Genomic DNA, 19,550 nt, shown 5'->3' on the forward strand with positions numbered 1-19,550 from the left:
AATATCTTTTCTTGGTAAGTTGGAGCTTTTTAGTTACTAGTTTAATCAAAAGATGGCTTCATTCACTTTACAGTGCGCGTAATATAGATAAAGTAAATGAATTTTTCGAAAAATTGTTTAAATCCTTTTTGCATAGAACAGAAACATAATTCAATATATTAGCGACAGACACAAGCACTTTCAACTTGTTTCTGGTAATAGGGTAACAACTGGAAGTTAGAAAACTCCAATTCAAATTTCAATAAAATGGAAAGAGTTATTTTTAAGAAATGTGTATTTTATTTTTCATTAGCTTGCTACACAGCACATTCACGTACTATATACTTCATACTGATGCCGTTGCTTCTAGTTGTCTCTCAGAAAGTGCAGAATTTGGGGGTTTCTTCATGCTGACTCTTCCATGTTGCCTACGTTGTTCTTTCTCTGTACTACTGGCATCATTTGCCCAATTTCCAATTTGAATAACTTACCTTCCTCTCCCTATTTCCTGTGGGGAGGGCGCTGTTTCCGTAGGAGCTCGGACTTTTCTGATTTTTTCATCATTTTAATGACCTCTCAAGGCAATTTCTCGATTCCTCCAATGCTTGGATTACGATTTACTCCTTATTTAATTACCTTTTAATGTCCCATTGCTTGAGTGCATTTTAGGCTACTTCCTTGAAAAAAAAACTGGGTATTTGAAAGTTGGTCGTTGTAGGATACAATTAGTAATGCTAACCAACTTTGTGTTACGCTAATGAGCGATTCCATAGGATATTGTCAACATCGAAATAATTTAATCGCTAGAAACACCGCGAAATTACACTTAGATTGTCTACATTGAATACGCCTGATCATCAGCATCATCAACGGCGCAACAACCGGTATCCGGTCTAGGCCTGCCTTGATAAGGAACATCAGGCATCCCGGTTTTGCGCCGAGGTCCACCAATTCGATATCCCTTAAAGCTGTCTGGCGTCCTGACCTACGCCATCGCTCCATCTTAGGCAGGGTCTGCCTCGTCTTCTTTTTCTACCATAGATATTGCCCTTATAGACATTCCGGGTGGGATCATCCTCATCCATACGGATTAAGTGACCCGCCCACCGCAACCTATTGAGCCGGATTTTATCCACAACCGGACGGTCATGGTATCGCTCGTAGATTTCGTCATTGTGTAGGCTACGGAATCGTCCATCCTCATGTAGGGGACCAAACATTCTTCTCTCAAACGCGGCCAAGAGTTCGCAATTTTTCTTGCTAAGAACTCAAGTTTCCGAGGAATACATGAGGACTGGCAAGATCATAGTCTTGTACAATAAGAGCTTTGACCCTATGTTGAGACGTTTCGAGCCGAACAGTTTTTGTAAGCTGAAATAGGCTCTGTTGGCTGAAAAACCATGCGCGGATTTCTTCATTGTAACTGTTATCGGTTGTGATTTTCGACCCTAGATAGGAGAAATTATCTGCGGTCTCAAAGTTTTATTCTCTTATCCTTATTCTTCCTTTTGACCAGTGCGGTTTGATGAGCATCCCCTTGTCGTAGACCGTTGTTGATGAATGAATGAATGAGTGATCCTGCTGCTTTTGTCTGACCTCGCACATTTGTCAGGGTCAGCCTAGTCAGTGAGAAATGATAGTATTCTTAACTTATATGTACATATCTACAAGCGTGTTGGTTTCAAGCCAAAATTGCGAATTGAGATGCGCACAAATGCGTGTCCACTGTGAGTTGGACTCTTTTCCATTTAGAAACTTAAATATTTATATATGCGTATTTCGTAAGTGGCAATTATCCACGTACTGTGTGAGACAATTATCCAACCCCCTGTTTCCTTCAGACACAGGCACCTGTTATCTAATGCAGACTGTCTGATGTAAAAGCCACTCAGCCATTTGTATGAGGTAGCCTCACACACTGCCTGAAGCAGATATTTATCTGAAACAGACATTTGTTTGTCTGATGTCTGATACAGGCACAGATATTTACCTACACCTACAACATGATCAGATCACTAAGTCGCTAATATTCACTATCCAGGCGAATCAGAAGGGCGTTGTGTACTATGAGGTGGTCCACGAGAACGCAACCATCACCAACAACAACTGATAAATTTGAGCCGAGTATTGAAGATAAAAAGATCAGTATATGACAAGGTGATTTTTCAACATGATAATGCTTGGCCACATGTTGTAAAACCCCTAAAAGGAACGCCTAACGTCGCGTTAAACTGTTGTGTACTGTCCCATCAACCATGCAGTTCAGTCATTGTTTCTTCGGATTACCACCTTTTTCGATCAATGACGCAAACCCTGTCTACCGACACTTTCCTTTTTACGAGGCAACCAAAAAGTGCGTCGATTCGTAGATTACATAATAAACCGAAGAGTTTTTTCACGAGAAATTGGTATGTCAGCCATACCAGAAAGATGGAAAATAGTAGTGGCTAACGATGGACCAGATTTTGAATAATCCTCTTGCAATCACTTTTTCAAAATAAAGGTCCAAATTTACGATTCATATGTCAACCGGGCATGGTTTGGGGAAAGAGGAGCAAATTTGTCAACGTAGATTAGAAACTTTCGGTGTTATATTTATAGTCAGATATCTTGTTTGCTCAAACAATGTTGTACTTTGATTGATTCCCATAGATTTGACCTTCTTTGTTGAAGTGATAAAGAAACTAATGAAGTAAAAACAAGATCAAATATGGAGGAATCAATATATAATGTTGTTCAACTGGCAAGCACGAGAGGCGGTGCAAAAGAGATTAGCATCTCGATATCCAACAATTTCTGCAAGATAAAACCATTTATGGAGGAATCTAATATAAAAATGGGTGGATCCAATGGAGATGCTATCATGAAAAACGTCTAGAAAGTGAAAAGGACACACTAAAGGAAGAGGGAAAATGATTTATTACGACAAGAAAGAAAGTCTTAATTGGGCAATACAAGAACCAGACGAACCAGCTTTCTACTCGACATGAGGAATTCAGTGGAATGGCACTTAGGTGCGTTTGGAACTCCACGATCAACTTCTGCCAGTTTTTCTGGTTTTTGGAATAGCTTCGCCCTCGTGGTTGGTCTAGTCAAGTCAAATATTATTCCGACTATTCCCAGTTGGTGGTCAAAGGGTAGTATAGGTCCCGGGGCGAAACGTGGATTGGTACCCACGATGGAGCATAAAACCTGGGAAATGCCTGCTGAACCAACACCAACAGCTCTACTACCAAACCCTATCTCCACCTCCACGTGGTGACCGCTGGGAGCTCTTTCTTGACGAAAAGCTGCAGACGGAGAAGGATGAAGGCGAGTCTCCCGCGCCTAAAAACGGGACAAATGTACCAACTGGTCCTCCAGGTTGGGGGTTGGGTAGGGCTGACAACCCTACACGGAAAACAACTTGTTACGAAGCCACAACAGGAGCCTCGGATAGGACGGATTTTAAAACGACGGACCCGGCAACGACAAAGGAACAACGATTTGCGCATTTTCTCATGGAACGTGCGCTCCTTGTACAGAGATGAAGCTGATAAGCAGCTAGCCGATACCCTGTCCCAATATAGGGCTGATGTAACAGCGTTGCAAGAGATGCGATGGACAGGGACCGGTTTCCTGGAGAAGAACCACTACACCATATATTATAGCGGTCATCCAGTAAACCATGTGCTCGGAGTAGGTTTCTTAGTCAGCCAAAAAATGAAACCTGCTACTATCGGCTTTGAAAACATAAGCGAACGGCTATGCACTCTGCGCTTGCGAGGCAAGTTTAGAAATATAAGCCTCATAAACGTCCACGCCCCTACAGAGGAGACTGCAGAGTCGGAGAAGGATACCTTCTACGAGGCAGTAGAAAGAACCCTCGAAGCCTGTCCCAGATATGATATCAAAATCATACTTGGGGATTTTAACAGCCAAGTAGGGAAGGAGCCCGTATTCAGGCGATACGTTGGCTCCCATAGCTTACCCGAAAAAACAAATGATAACGGACTGCGGACTATTCAATTAGCAGGGTCACACGAAATGGTTGTTGGAAGTACCTGGTTTGCGCGGAAAGCGGTCCACAAACATACGTGGGCCTCTCCAGACGGGACCACTTTCAACCAAATTGACCACGTGTTGATCGAACGCCGCCACCTCTCAGCCTTGATGAATGTCAGAACATATAGGGGGGCCAATATAGACTCGGATCACTATCTCGTTGGCATGGTGCTCCGAGCTCGAATAACAACACCACCTAGAATCCCCTCTGACAATCAGGTGAGAGTGAACACTGAAGCCATCCACAACACAACCCTCCGCGACACCTATAAGAGGGAAATGGATGCCGCAATAACCGCAGTCAACAGAGGACCTGGAGATGAAGCATCAACTAATGATCTTCACAACCACCTGAAGAACGTTATCATGAATACGGCCACAAATATACTTGGCCCCAGCCGCAAAAGGAGTCGGAACGGCTGGTTTGACGATGAATGTAAGCTAGCAAAGGAACGGAAGAATGCCGCATACCGAGTAGTGTTGCATTCTCAAAGAACGCGGGCACGCGCATAGACTTATCACGAACTCCGTCGAGCGGAGAAGCGACTTCACAGACGGAAAAAGGAAGCCTGGGAGAACCAACAAGTCTGTGAACTAGAAAAGTACAGGGAGCAACCGCACCAGGCGCGGAAGTTTTACCAACAAGTCAGCAGGATGAAGCCTTATACACCTCGATGCTCATCCTGCCGAGATAAAGAGGGAAATCTGATTTCCGACAGAATGGGCATATTAGAGCGATGGGTTGAGTACTTTGATGAGCTACTGAACAACCAGAACATCGGCGAGTTGGAGGTCCCGCCAACTGAAGACGACGGACAAATACTGCCACCACCAAGTTTAGGAGAAACAGTCCGTGCAATTCATCGGCTAAAAAATCATAAGTCGCCAGGAGCCGATGGAATTACAGCCGAATCGGTTAAATATGGAGGCGACCAGTTACACCAAGTGGTTCATCAACTTGTGCTCAAGGTATGGGACAGCGAATCAATGCCTGACGATTGGTAACGAGGCATAATCTGTCTCATACATAAAAAGGGAGATATCACACAGTGCAGCAATTATAGAGGTATCACGTTGCTGAGTACCATCTATAAGATATTCTCCACTATCTTGCTAGGCCGGATAGCCCCATACGCCCAGAACATCATTGGCCCATACCAAAGAGGCTTCACTCCAGGCAAATCAGCAAAAGATCAAATTTTCTCTCTGCGGCAGGCGATGGAAAAACTATTGGAATATGGACAACAGTTGCACCATCTGTTCATCGACTTTAAAGCCGCCTATGATAGCATAGCCAGGGTAAAACTGTACACGGCCATGAGAGAATTCGGTATCCCGACGAAATTAATAAGACTGACTAGGCTGACCCTGACCAATGTGCAAGGCCAGATAAAAGCAGCAGGATCACTCTCAAGACCATTCGACATCAACAACGGTCTACGACAAGGGGATGCGCTATCATGCGTCCTTTTTAACCTGGCCCTCGAGAAAGTGATCCGTGATGTTGAGGTGAATGCAAGAGGTACGATCCTGTTCAAGTCCACCCAACTACTGGCCTATGCTGACGATATCGACATCATGGGAAGAACCACCCGAGACGTACAAACTGCCTTCATCCAGATCGAGCAGGCGGCGCGAGTTCTTGGGCTACGTCAGCACCGAAGACGAATCAACCAAGAACATCAAACCGCACTGGTCAAACACAAACACGAACAAGAATAAGGATAGGAGAATACAACTTTGAGACCGTTGACAATTTCTCCTATCTAGGGTCGAAAATCACAACCGATAACAACTACGATGATGAAATCCGCGCACGGTTGTTGTCAGCCAACAGAGCCTATTTCAGCTTACAAAGACTGTTCCGCTCGAAACATCTCACCATAGGGTCAAAGCTCTTATTGTACAAGACAATGATCTTGCCAGTCCTCATGTATTCCTGGGAAACTTGGGTTCTTAGCAAGAAAATTTGCGAACTCTTGGCCGCGTTCGAGAGAAGAATCCTCCGAAGAATTTTTGGCCCCCTACATGAGGATGGACGATTCCGTAGCCTACACAATGACGAAATCTATGAGCGATACCATGACCGTCCGGTTGTGGATAAAATCCGGCTCAATAGGTTACGGTGGGCGGGTCACTTAATCCGTATGGATGAAGATGATCCCACCCGGAAAGTCTATAAGGGCAATATCTATGGTAGGAAAAGAAGACGAGGCAGACCCTGCCTAAGATGGAGCGATGGCGTGGGCCAGGACGCCAGACAGCTTTTAGGGATATCGAATTGGTGGACCTCGGCGCAAAACCGGGATGTCTGGAGTTCCTTATTAAGGCAGGCCTAGACCGGATACCGGTTGTTGCGCCGTTGATGATGATGATTCCCAGTTCTTTGAGTCACTACAGCTTTCCAAATGAAAATGCAAGTCTGAAAAAGGTTAATAGCTGCGGAAAGCTAGTCTGTATTAACCATGGATCTAGTAACATCTACTTACATCTTTTAGCATCTTCAACGTGGTTTCATTTAGCATTCCAAAGAGCAGCCTAGATTAGGGCACAGTAGGAGTGTCACTTGGGAGCCAGAGTAAAAATGCAAGCCCCCGGGGTCATAATATTTCTTCAATTATACTGCTACAACGAGAAGTCAAAATTATAAAGAAAAATCGAAGAAGCTATTTCTTAGGCAAATGGAGCGCGGGCGTATATCACATACATTCAAAATAATAGGCATTGGTAAAATCGTTAAATTTTCCTATGTATTCCAAGATATAAAACTTTGAAAAGTGTTTCACGACAGGTTCTTGCACTCGCATATTTATCGATATTGCGACTTCACCTGGACACAACTTATGACGGACAGAACTGGTAAGTCCGATCCATGCAAGCCAGCCCCGCTAGCGAACGATACAAGGCTGTAGATGGTGAATCAAAGATGTCATCGGCCCTTGAATTTGCCTCTCCGCCGTTGCTGTTTGGCGTGCAACTTTTCCTTCTTCCTCTTTTCTTTCCTGGCTTTTTTCTTATCCGCCGCACTGTCCAATTTCGACTTCATTTTAAACAACTTATTCTTTCGCAATGATTTCACTGCAGTTTTCTTTGTTAAGCGGTTAAGATCCTTTTTTGAAGATATTTCCTTTACTTCCTTTTTTTCTTTCGGAGCTGGTTTCGATTTTGTCACTACACTCATCCCAGGAACGGCATCTTCCACTCCATCATCCAATTCCTCGTCATCATTATCTGTTTCTTCAGGATTTTGGCGCACTTTATTTTCTCCGATGAAGTTATACTGCGAGGCGTTGTCCGTCGAAAGATCCATGATTTTGACTGTGACTGCACTGTTTTCGTACTCCTCTTCATTGATTAGGTGTTCAACTTCCGGGACAGGTTCGTATGATTTTTTCAAATGCTTCACACTGTCTTTGACCTCTTGTCGTATGCGTTTGCGTTCCTCTTTCAGCATTTCCTCCAACTTTTCTTTAGCACGTTTCTTTCGCTCGTTTTTCCGTTTATGAAAGCCTGTGAGGAACTCTCTGTAAAGGAAGGATTTATTAAATTCTTATCATAATCTCAAAGTGCAATTTCAAACTAAATTATGAGAATTGTTTGGGCGCGAACCTTCTACTTTTGGGATCAAAAACTATTTCCAGCTTCTTTTTCACTTTCTTCTTCCTAGCCATATTGTTTCCAAGGGGATACCGCCTTATTCTTAAGATAAAGTTATTATAAACAAGGACCAAGTACGACAACCGATATTCAAATGTGTCCTCAGATCTCTTCCACCCACTACTGTCACGAAAAGGTGTTTACGTTACCTCCCCATGTGCTCCAACTGTCAAGCCTAAAAGCTCGTGCAAAAAACAAATGCTTCTTGGATCATTTTTCGCTCTCAAAACACAGATGCCGCCACTTCATGCACCATTTTCGCCATGCATAACCGGTTACATTTATATATGACAGTCACCTATCAAAACGCATTCACAACGCCTTGGCATGTTGTCACTCTGACAGCGGTTTTATCTCGGGGAGTTGCGTTGCGTCTAGTTTCCTTGCGACGTTTGTAGACATATTCGGCGAGAATGGCAGATCCCCTTAGTTTACTCCGCCAATATAATATTAACAAGAAAGAGATCATCGAACGCGACAATCAGATCATATTCGGAGAGTTCTCGTGGCCGAAGAATGTGAAAACGAACTACTTGAAATACGGGTTGGTTTTGCATTAATCTGACCCAAATGGTGATACTCATTTGTATTTAATATTGCAGTTCCGGCAAGAAAGGCGCTCCGCGGGAATACTACACACTCGAGTGTTTACTGTATTTGCTTAAAAATGTTCACCTGCAGCACTCCGTGTACGTGCGGCAATGTGCGGTAAGTGAGCCTGTTCCCACCCAATAGGCTGCCCAGTTATTATTTGTGGATATTTTAGGCTGAAGACATACCCGCTGTCAATCGTCCCGATCGGAAGGAACTTCTGGCTTATCTCAATGGCGAGACATCAACTTGCGCCAGCATCGACAAAAGTGCTCCATTGGAGATTCCCACACAGGTGAAGCGGCCAATGGAGAGCGATGGATCGAACATTGATCCGATCGCGAAAAAGGCGCGGTATGAGGAGATGCAAGTGCAAAAAGTCCGAGAACAGCTAGCTGAGCGACTCGCGGTCAACAAGAAAGAAGCCTCTGTAAATATCGATAACATAAAATCTCTTTCGGAAACTATGTCTGTGGAGAAAATTGCAGCCATAAAGGCCAAACGGTTGGCCAATAAGCGTACGACCATCAAAAGACACGACAATGATGATGCCATGGGTACTGATTTGCGTGCTATTTTGGACTTTGATGTGGATTCTACAAAAGATATTATAAGCAGAGAAAGGCAGTGGCGAACGCGGACGACGATACTTCAAAGTAATGGCAAGGTAAGAGGAGAGTTAATCCAGAGCTCACATAACACATTTGCATTTACAACAACAATTGTAGACATTGCTTTATTTACATGTGGTGCTTTTCACAGCTATTTGCGAAGGACATATTCGCGATACTGCAAGGCATAAAGGCCCGGGAAGAGGGCCGAGCCAAACCGCCTCAACAGCCTGTTCGGATGCCCGAGCCACCAAGACCGATGAAACCGCAACCACAACTGGCGCAGTACAATCGTTACGATCAGGAAAGGTTCAATCGGCAAAAAGAAGGTAAAGAAACTTTCATAATGACCACCCGAAATTCTGACTAACTGACGAATTGGATTTCAGAAACTGAGGGTTTCAAGATCGATACTATGGGTACATACCATGGAATGTCACTGAAGTCGGTAACAGAAGGATCGGCTCTTCAGAAAAAGCCACAGGTACCAGCTTTGCCTCCAGGTCGTCCGAAGGAATTGCTCCCCACTGCCCAAGCACGCATGCTACCACAAACGCCGAGCAAACGAACTTCACGAACGCCCATTATAATTATACCGGCTGCTACCACAAGCCTTATTACTATGTACAATGCGAAGGACGTCCTCCAAGATTTGCGTTACGTTACAACGGAAGAAAAAAAATCACAGGGTTGTCAGCGAGACAACGAGGTATTACTGCAGCGACGAAAAGAAGGCAATATGACCGTTCCATATCGAGTGATCGATAATCCACAAAAGTTGACGGCCCAGGATTGGGCTAGAGTGGTTGCTGTTTTTGTCATGGGACCTGCGTGGCAATTCAAAGGATGGCCATGGGATGGCAATCCTGTGGAGATTTTCTCGAAAAGTGAGTATAAAATGTTTTTATAGTTAAAACTTGTGCTCATGTTTTATTTTTAACAAACTTGTGGTCACTAGCCTTTTTGTCTGGTCAATATACACCTTTTCACATCCCGGACAGCTGACCTTATAAATTCCGCTCATCTCTTGTAATGAAATTATGGGATTGAGACAGTCAAACGACCATCCTGAGTGATTGAAGACCACCTACAGGGAAGAGCTGTCGTGAAGCTCCGCCCGCAAATACTGAAGCTCCATCGCAGCGCTCGGTCGAGACGTGCTTGCAGGCCTTCGTGATAGCCAGGCTCGAAAAAGTGGGGGGTCCTTTGATCGTTACCATCCGTCACGTATTATTATACAAAATTGACGTGTCTATACCATTTGTGGGTCCGTACCAGACCTTTGTCCCCACGTACTCGAGGAGGGCGATCAGACCCGAGTCTGCAAGGAACTCATCTGAAGTGGCTCTGCCACGAAGTCTCACCGGAGGTTATCTGGTACCATGGGAACCGGGGTGGCCCTCTGAGAGCATATGCTCCAGGAGAAATCCTGGAGGATGTGGTCTCGGCCCGGTTATTTGCGGTTGGCCCCCTAGTGGGAGTTTCATGGTGGTTGTGGTTATGCCTACATCGTGGAAAGAGCTCCTTGGAGCTCAAGCGTGGAGTTGCGCTGTACAACTCGGGTGCCGTACCCCTTAGTTGCGGCAGAGGTGTTAGATAGACCTCGCATCCACTGGTATGAATGCTGAGCCTGCACTCAGTATAAACCAGGACCGCTGTGCTTGCATGGCGGGGCTCTGATTGTAGTCCCAAAATCAATCCGTGTCCGAAGAGGACCGTGGGATTAAACCTTCACGGCAGGTACTCACGTTAAACCCCCAGGACTTTCGTACCAGACCTTGAAATTAATTACAAAAACAGCGATTCGCGTGAGCCTAAACCAAACATGAGCTGAAATCTAAAAAATAAAAAAAAACGACGGCTCAACCGCGCGCATGGAGCCGTAAATCTCCGGAGCCGAGTGTCGCGATCGCGGAAGGGAAATCTCGATCGCTGTTTCTTCTGCATCAGATGTTTATTGAGGCGCGACCCCTGAGGTTCCCTCCCTTCCTTGATATCCTCAGGCCAATAATCTGGAGGATGTCCCTAATATGTGGAAGTTTTGCGGGGCTAAAGAGGAGGAGAGATATTTATGCTATGCTATTTTACATTATTCATTCACATTGATCTTAACCAGGGAGATGAGATAGGGGGGAGATGAGGGGGGGCACTTGCCTTGTGGCTTGCGATATTCACATTTTCTTATAAAAAGCACGGTAAAATAAATATGAAAAAAACGTGAGAGACACAGTTCTAAAGCTTGATTCTTTTACGAAGCTGATCAACTCCTCAATCTGGAGTTGGTTTCCTTCTTTAAAAGAAACTCTTTGGGAGTTAAAAGACTCTTTCCAACTGAATTTGTTCTTAGCCACACTGTGCCTCCTACAGTCCTGCACGCCACACTTTAGACAATTATCATTATTGAGTTTGGCAATCTTCCGAAGGAAAGGTTTGCTGTAGACATGGTTCGGGTAAAGTCTATTGAAAGTTTATATAATTGCTATACTATTTGTTGAGATGAAAGCTGGTATTTTAATAGGCAGCTCCGGAACGATTGCCGCGAAATCTTTGCCTTTTAATCTCGACATTGTCTGGTATTCATCGTGCCAGTCATTCTTGATTTTATCCTCCACCACCCATAGTACATCCTCAGTTGCAAAGGATGAAACCACGATGTTTCCACTGATAAGGGCTGCTTTGGCTACTGAGTGTGCTATTTTGTTCAACATCGGTTCTCTTTTAGCTGGTCACCACAGTATTCTTATCTCCTCGAAGTTAGAGTTATCTAGTGCGTCAATTATTTTCCACACAATGGGATGTCTGTTTATTCAGAAGAGTGCAGGTTTTTTGAGAGTCTGTGATTATTAGTATCTTCTTTTTTATCTTTCTTTTGCCATTTGTGGGGCCATCTTTATCCCATTCAGTTCAGCCGAGAGGACCGTCATTGCTTGCATCCTGTAGCCAGCTTTGACTCGAGGGCGGTCTGAGAGCACCGCACAGTTGGAGGCCGCAGCCGATATTGCTGCATCAGCTCCATATAGGGCAACCCCGTTTCTGAGTTCGGTTATTTCATTTTGGATTTTAACTACCCAACCGTTTCTGTTCCCATTCTTTGCCTGCCGGGACTCACTCCAGACCAGCATGTTTCTCACTCTTCTTTCCTCCTCATAGATCTTGCAGTTGCTAAAGGCTTGCTAGAAATTTTTATAAGTTACCAAACAATTACATTTCAAAAAGCGACGATTTAACTTCTTAGCGATCCGAAATAAATATCTGCTTTTACAGAAATTTTGCGGTTTCGATCCGTCCGGATAATGTCCACCGAATCCCATAAAACTTTCACTTCTTCGTGAATTTATCTAAAAAAAATACGAGATGTTTACAAAATAGACACAAACAAGAAAATAGGCTCCGAAATGATAACTTCTCAATAAAATCTCGTAATTTCATTCGACTTCTTTCATTTCCAAGTGATGATTTTTCGGAGTCACAATCCTCGTTCTCGTTCTGTCGAATCACACTCACCTCTAGCAAGTCCGAAGTCGAACCTTTTTCACCAATAGCCAAAAATGATCTCGTCTGCCCATTACTTGTCACTCGATCAGCGCTTCCCGCTTAACTTTCCTTGAACTTTTAGAGTTCATGTTGTCAGCATATGCAAAAGCGTTGATGGATATGGTAGATCATTACCCTCCGTATCGATCAATTCGCCCGAATGCATTCAATAATGCGCAATATGCTGCGAAATTTTAGGCATAGAATGCATTATTTGATCAAATTAATTCCGAAAAAGGCGAATGAAATCCTGGTTCCGTTGCGAAGCCGCGGCCACTACACTTTTCTTCTTTCAATTTGTCTTTGGTAGAAGCTAGCTTAGTCCTCAGTTGTCTGTTTTCGCTTGAACTTACTACTTTAATGTTGTATTTTGTAGTTTGTTAACTATGAGAATGTAATCCTCGCTCTGATATGATCATCCCTTTTTTGTCGTTTGAAGAATGTTGAGTTGATCCTTTTTCATTCTATTTTGTTTTCTGTGCAATATCCTATTTCCTCCTTACTCGATACGTTTTTCAACACTGTCCTTTATGTAGTTTAATTTCTTTTCGAAGCGCTCCTCAGTCAATGGTGTCACTAGCAATCTATGTACCATACTATGGTAAGCCGGCTTTTTCTGCTCATAAGTGTGGTTTGAGGTCCTCGGTATGGTACGCTGTGTTTGAGTTTTTTTTTCTAAATATATCGAATTCGAGTTTATTGTTGCTTCTTATTATTGCCAAATCCAGAAACGCTATTCTATGGTCGTCTTCCTTTTCCGATGTCAAAATTATGTTACGATGTACATTGTTTATTGCTTCCAACGTTTTCTTGATATCTTCCTTTTGGGATTATTACCAGTCCGTCGTCTACGTAACGTGCCCAAAATCTTGGCACAATATACTCCGTTTTTCGATTCCCTCTTCTATGCTTGCCATGAAAACTTCGGTTATCAGGATAACGGATTCCACATTGCAGAGTTTCTGATGTGGTTTTGTAAAATTGGTCTCCATAAGTGAAGTAAAAAGAGAGCTGCTAATTTTACGTAGATTTCCTGCTTTTTCCCTCGTTTAGTTCCACAAATTGTTCCATTAACTATTCCTTGAGTTTTCAAATGGCTTCTTTGGTTAACCTACTCGGATACAAGGCGTTTACATCAAATGATACCAGCAAGTTTCTCCACTGGATCCATGCTATTCTTAACTGAATACTATTAGGTTGTTGCAAATGAAATGTCGGATATTTGAGTAAAATTTCAAAAAACTATAACTTTTATGAAAATTAATTTTATTAGTCAAAATAAGAACCAGCAGCTTCAATGCACTTCTCCCAACGAGATACAAGGGCATTTATTCCAGTTTCGTAAAAGTCTGGGTTTCTAGAGCTAAGAAATTCTTCAAAGGCACTTTTTACAGCTACTTCATTGCTGAATTGTTTCCCCGCCAAAAAGTGATCCAAATGCTTAAAAAAGTGGTAGTCGGTTGGCGAGAGGTCAGGTGAATATGGTGGATGAGGAAGAGTCTCATATCGTAATTCATTTAATTTTTGGACCGTCATTCTGGAAACATGAGGTCGGGCGTTATCATGGAGCAGTATCACTCCATCTCTGTTGACCAATCTAGGCCGCTGAACACGTAATTTCTCGTGCATTTCATCAAGTTGGGCACAATATTTCTCTGCATTAATTGTTTCACCACGCTCCAAAAACGAATAATGAATAATTCCAGATGCAGACCACCAGTTACCATTACCTTCTTCGGGTGAAGGCTCGGTTTTGGCATGTGTTGTGGAGGCTGATCGGCATCTAGCCATTGCGCTGATCTGCGACGGTTGTCGTACAATATCCACTTTTCATCGCATGTCACTATTCTGCGCAAAAAGGGATTGTTCCTGTTGCGGTTGAGTAGAGAACTGGATATTTCCATTCGCAGCGCCATGTTTTGCTCGTTGAGTTCATGCGGAACCCACTTATCAAGCTTCTTCACCTTTCCAAGCTGTTGTAAGTGCCGAGATACTGTCGAATAGTGTACGCCTATTTTCTCTGCAATGTCACGAATCGATGATCGGGGATCAGATTCCACTATCAAACGCAACTCGTCGTTGTCGATCGATGGTCCTGGGTGTCCACGAGGTTCACTTTGGAAGGTCATGTCGCCTGATCGGAATTTTTCGAACCACCGCTGTGTCGTTCGTTCGTTTGCTGCGTCAGCTCCAAATGCTCTGCAAATGTTTCTGGTTGCCTCCGCTGCGTTGTGACCAAGTTTAAATTCATATAGAAAAAGTAGACGTTTTTGACTCCCTTCCATGCTTTTTTCTTTGAGTTTTACTTGGAACTGAAATGACTCCTTGATCGAACGAACGACTATTTATACTCAATTATCCCATACCACCAGAGTCACCTTGCGGCAGTTTTAAACATTAAAATCATAACTAACTTCACTTCATTGAAAAATCCGACATTTCATTTGCAACAACCTAATAGTTACCTTGTTTATGGATTTTTGGCTGAATCCTCATACTCGATAAAGTGGAGTTTGGGATTTTTAGGTCTGCAATGTTTCCTAGTACTACTTTCATTGAGTGCCTTTTGTATCCTTTTTATAGAATCAGGAACTGGATTATATCTCAACTCATTTTTCTTGTAGGGCGCTTTTGTATTCATTCTTGTCCATTATTACAACCGCCGCTTCCTTTGTCGGTTTTCGTGTAGAAAGCATCCTTTTCTCGTAATTCCTAACTACCCGACCATGTTTTTACGTTTTTTCGCTTGTTGTTCTCTTGTCCAGAATATCCCCCAATTCCTTGCGAACTATTTCCTTTGATTCGGGGTCTAAATTCCGAATGGTAACTTCTACGTCGACGGCTATGCCTTCAATTCGTGGCTTCATATTAATTGCGAAATTGAGTCCGTTGTTGAGTAATTCCAGGTTACTTTTCGTAAATATTTCCGATGATTTGTTGATAACGAAGTATTTGTTAAATTTCTAGGGTAGTAGCTTTTATCATTGGTGGTGATTTTATTTTCATTCTGTATAGCTTTTTGTTCAGGAGATCCCGCTTTCACCTCTATCCAGTTTAAACATCTTTGGTTCTAGCTGGGTCCCTTCCATTGTTAGGTATTAAGTTAAGCTAACCTTAGATGGTGGTTGTAGACAACTAAGTTGAATTTATCCATTTTTTTTTTGTACTTTTGATCGATGCTATCCTTCAGAAGCAATCTTTTCATTTTGATCGTCTGATTCTTTGTGTTATATAATCCTGCGTGTAGTTTCACCCGGTGTGATGGGGGTGTAAGCTTCTCTTTTAAATATCTTTTCAGGAACTTAATCTTTTCGATTGTCCCCGCAATATTCTTCCTCGCCTTTAAATGCGGACGGAGACTTGGTTGTCCACACTAAGTTGAAACTTGTGTCCATGTTTTATTTTTTACAGTAGAACTAGGTTTTTTTCCTTATTCTGCAAATTTGTGTATTTGGTATAGCATACAATTGTTTCGGAGACCACGTGTCTCCTTCATCAGTGTTAATACCTAATTAAATGGTTTGTCTTGAACTATCATCATCATCAACGGCGCAACAACCGGTATCCGGTCTAGGCCTGCCTTAATAAGGAACTCCAGACATCCCGGTTTTGCGCCGAAGTCCACCAATTCGATATCCCTAAAAGCTGTCTGGCGTCCTGACCTACGCCATCGCTTCATCTTAGGCAGGGTCTGCCTCGTCTTCTTTTTCTACCATAGATATTGCCCTTATAGACTTTCCGGGCGGGATCATCCTCATCCATACGGAACTATGCCTATTTATATGGTTACTTTTTTAGTCTCGTTAAGATTTCGTCATTTTGATAATATCATTTCTTTTTTTCAGTTTGTGCGTTTCACTTACGCTACGACGAGATGAAATTGGATGCGAACGTTTCAAAGTGGGCAGTAACCGTGCTGAATCTCTCGCGCACTAAACGCCATTTGGACCGAGCTGTTTTAATGACCTTCTGGGAGAAGCTGGACAAGTACATGATGAAGAATAAACCTGAGCTGCGTTTCTAATTGAATATATTGATTTTTAATTTTGATAGTAAATAGTGAACATACTTAGGTAATAACTATTGTTTCATTAAAGCCGCGTTCAATATTGTGTATCCAAGTTTAATGAAGAACATGTATCTCCATCTGGCAATGTATACACAGAGGAACAAAGATTCAATTTTTCGTAATAAAATTGTCTCCAATTGCGCTTTATGAGAAGCAATTGTGGCACTGAAGTTTTCCCATTTTTAATCAATAAATTAATTGTTACAAAGAATCAACTTCAACTATCCTTTGGCGCTTGATTAAAATTTCAGATATGTCAATATGTATCTGAGAATTTGAATTCATTGACGCAGGAAGTATACGAGGCGTTCAACGAATCCCGCAGGAAATTTTTATCGCTGATCTGAAACCTGGGATATTCATCAAGGTTTGGTAGGCTGACACTTTTCAAGGAATTTTACAACGTATCCGTATCATGGCGGCTTCGATGGGTGGTATTTTGGATGCTTTTTAGAGAATCTGGTTGGATGTGTTCGCCGCACTATTATCGTTTCTGTTGCCATTAAACTGATTATTGTTTTAATAATCTGAAGATGTGTTTGGCGCAGGCGTGTGTGGCATTTAGTTTGCCGTTGGGTAGGCAAGACATCGGCGAATGGCAGGAGTTTTGTTGCGACGCGTTGTTTTGATACTGCAATTAGATTGGTTTTGGATGAGGGGGACACATTTTTGAAGTACTTTCTAACCATAACTTCTGTGAAAGCCGGGTACTTGTAATAAACAAAGCTAGGCGTAAGTTGAGACGCAGTGTAACACAGGGCAGCGCAAGGGGACGCAGGAAAGCAGGAGCAGAAATTGTCTCCACTGTGTTAAATAATGAACGCATCAAAGAACATCTCGAAAGTTTGATCGACAGCGGATCACTTTGGAACAGTGCACAGAGTTTAGATCTTCGCTGCACTTGCTCTTCATAGTTTTCGATAGTTTGAACACTAGATGTATGTGGAGGTGCGGATGAGGATATTGGGTCGAAAACGGAGTCCGCTAGGGGTGCATCCTGTCACCGATATTATTTCTTCTTGTTATCGGTGACGTTCTCCATGCTGCCTTGCCCGGAGGCCGTGGAGGAATTCAATGGGCGACAATATTTTCTAGATTTTAAATGAGAGGCAAGTAGAGTTGGACTGAAGATAAACTCCAACTAAACCAAGGTTTTCAATCGGACGGGTCATAGTACTCTCCCTATTTGCATTAATAGGTACAGGCAATTTGTATATCTAGGAAGGGTGGTTTCTGCCGACGCACACTGGGGCCTTTTTTTCGGAAATAGCGCTCAAAACCTCAATTTTAATTTCGCGTCATTTTGAATTTATTATATGACTGAAATAATCTATACATTCCGGCAAATCATGAGGTAGACAGGTTCAGTCCCAATTGTTTACTTTCACCACTTTTAGTCCTTTGGTATTAGACTTAATTATTACATATATTCGAAGTGGCACAAGCAAATATTCGTCAGTTGCCTATCTTTCGCAAGTTTTGCTTCAAATTACTATGGCGAGTTCTAGTAATGGCATGTAATACATTAAAATATAAACAACAAATTTTAATGGCGAAATTAGGGAGAAATTTGCATTCAAATCTGACCAATGAATTTTATTTTTGAACATGAATATTTCAATTTTGCGCAAGGGGATTTCAAATCCGCCAATGTAGTGTTACAATAAAAGGTCCAAATAAATTAAATGTGAAGGAAAAAGTGAAATCCCCTTGCGCAAAATTTAAAAATTGAAAAAAATAAATTTAGTGTGAAAAATTTGTGCAGCAGTTTTGCTCTACTTTAGACGATTCTTGCATTCAAATTTCCATCACAAGGAAGAAAATGTGCGAAATATTTTACCAAACTAAACAAACATCATTTGAAGATGCTTGGAAGGTCATTTGTCAAAAAGTACCGTCACAAGTTAATTGCCTGAATCCGAGCCTGAATCAACATAACTTTAAAAAATTTTAAATCAAAATTAAAGTGGATAAGTAGACATAAGGACCGATTTTTCAAACAGAAAAGAAATGGCTAGAAGGGTCCTGCATACTTCAAACCAACCGACATTCAAGAAGTGGTTGCAGTCGGCCGCTAGGGCGAGCGGTAGAAAATTTGCAGCAGGCATGGTGAAGAAAGTAACCGGAATACCAGGATTTGCTCAAAAACATATAAAAGATAAATATGTTCAAAAGTTACCAGTAACTGATGTCCTGTCTATGATAATTGAAGCTGATTTATCCAAAAAACAATATAACGTAATCCGAAGTTATGCAAAGGAAATCTTCCCGTCTTACAAACAAAGAAAAATAAAAATGTTATCTAGAAAACATTTCGTTAAAGGAAAGTGAAGCTGAGGTACCATTACAATTAATTTTAGACCATACTGCCTGTCGGCTACTGTCAGCTCAAAAAGATATCATTAGAAGTTTAGATCCTTGGATTCTCTAACCCTAATTTTAAAGTGGAGTTTCGATGGTAGTTCCAGTCATCCACAGTATAAACAAAAATTCGTATCAGAACTTGCCAACAATAATGATCGATGATAAAGAATAATCTGTGGCGCATAAAGCCAGATTCACGATGGTGAATTATACAATGCCTTAAGTGAGACTAAATCTTCTGTCCGATGCTATTTATGCGGTCTAAAGATTTTAACAACAAATGGCTTCTTGTCGTTTGGTCAGTGTTACACTCATGGATAAGAGCATTTGAATTTTTACTGCAACTAACATACAAATTATCGATTAAATCTTGGCGAATCACAAAAGAAACCCAAGATATTGTTGAGAACAACAAAAAAATTCTTCAAGAAAAATTGAGGGAAAAAATGTCGGTAATAATCGATCAACCAAAACCTGGATAAAGTAACAGTAACGATGGGAATGCAGTCACGAAGCTTTTTCAAAATTTTGAAGAATCCGCAACTATCTCTGGAGTTGAAAAAGAACTTATTAGACGATTACATGATTCTATAAACAAGTTCATGTGGTTTCGATATAAATAAACAAAATTTACTGTTTAGGAACGGCCAAATTATACATACGCCCCAGAAATTATTTCGCACGCATTGTTACCAATCAAA

General features: G+C 42.1%; 2 protein-coding genes across 2 annotated transcripts; one reads left to right on the forward strand and one right to left on the reverse strand.

Moving 5' to 3' along the window:
• Positions 1 to 6,751: 6,751 nt before the first annotated feature.
• On the reverse strand, positions 6,752 to 7,838 carry LOC119659345 (nucleolar protein 12). Its single transcript, XM_038067389.1, has 2 exons — positions 7,633 to 7,838; positions 6,752 to 7,547 (listed from the first exon to the last, which is right to left on the reverse strand). Exons 1-2 carry the CDS (start codon positions 7,692 to 7,694, stop codon positions 6,953 to 6,955), a joined length of 657 nt encoding a protein of 218 aa, XP_037923317.1. The 5' UTR covers positions 7,695 to 7,838; the 3' UTR covers positions 6,752 to 6,952.
• A 147-nt stretch (positions 7,839 to 7,985) lies between these two features.
• On the forward strand, positions 7,986 to 16,696 carry LOC119659344 (parafibromin). Its single transcript, XM_038067388.1, has 6 exons — positions 7,986 to 8,224; positions 8,283 to 8,388; positions 8,447 to 8,938; positions 9,034 to 9,211; positions 9,272 to 9,769; positions 16,262 to 16,696. The coding sequence occupies exons 1-6, from the start codon at positions 8,094 to 8,096 to the stop codon at positions 16,438 to 16,440; spliced, it is 1,584 nt and encodes a 527-aa protein (XP_037923316.1). The 5' UTR covers positions 7,986 to 8,093; the 3' UTR covers positions 16,441 to 16,696.
• Positions 16,697 to 19,550: the final 2,854 nt, after the last annotated feature.

This window comes from Hermetia illucens, chromosome 6, assembly GCF_905115235.1.
Source record: "Hermetia illucens chromosome 6, iHerIll2.2.curated.20191125, whole genome shotgun sequence".
NCBI lineage: Eukaryota > Metazoa > Arthropoda > Insecta > Diptera > Stratiomyidae > Hermetia > Hermetia illucens.

Coding starts and splice junctions, on each gene's coding strand:
- LOC119659345 (XM_038067389.1), bottom strand. CDS start 7,694: ATGGCTAGGAAGAAGAAAGTGAAAAAGAAGCTGGAAATAGTTTTTGAT. Junction 7,548..7,632: donor TTTGATCCCAAAAGTAGAAG/GTTCGCGCCCAA, acceptor CTTCCTTTACAG/AGAGTTCCTCACAGGCTTTC.
- LOC119659344 (XM_038067388.1), top strand. CDS start 8,094: ATGGCAGATCCCCTTAGTTTACTCCGCCAATATAATATTAACAAGAAA. Junction 8,225..8,282: donor ACGAACTACTTGAAATACGG/GTTGGTTTTGCA, acceptor TTAATATTGCAG/TTCCGGCAAGAAAGGCGCTC. Junction 9,212..9,271: donor GTTCAATCGGCAAAAAGAAG/GTAAAGAAACTT, acceptor ATTGGATTTCAG/AAACTGAGGGTTTCAAGATC.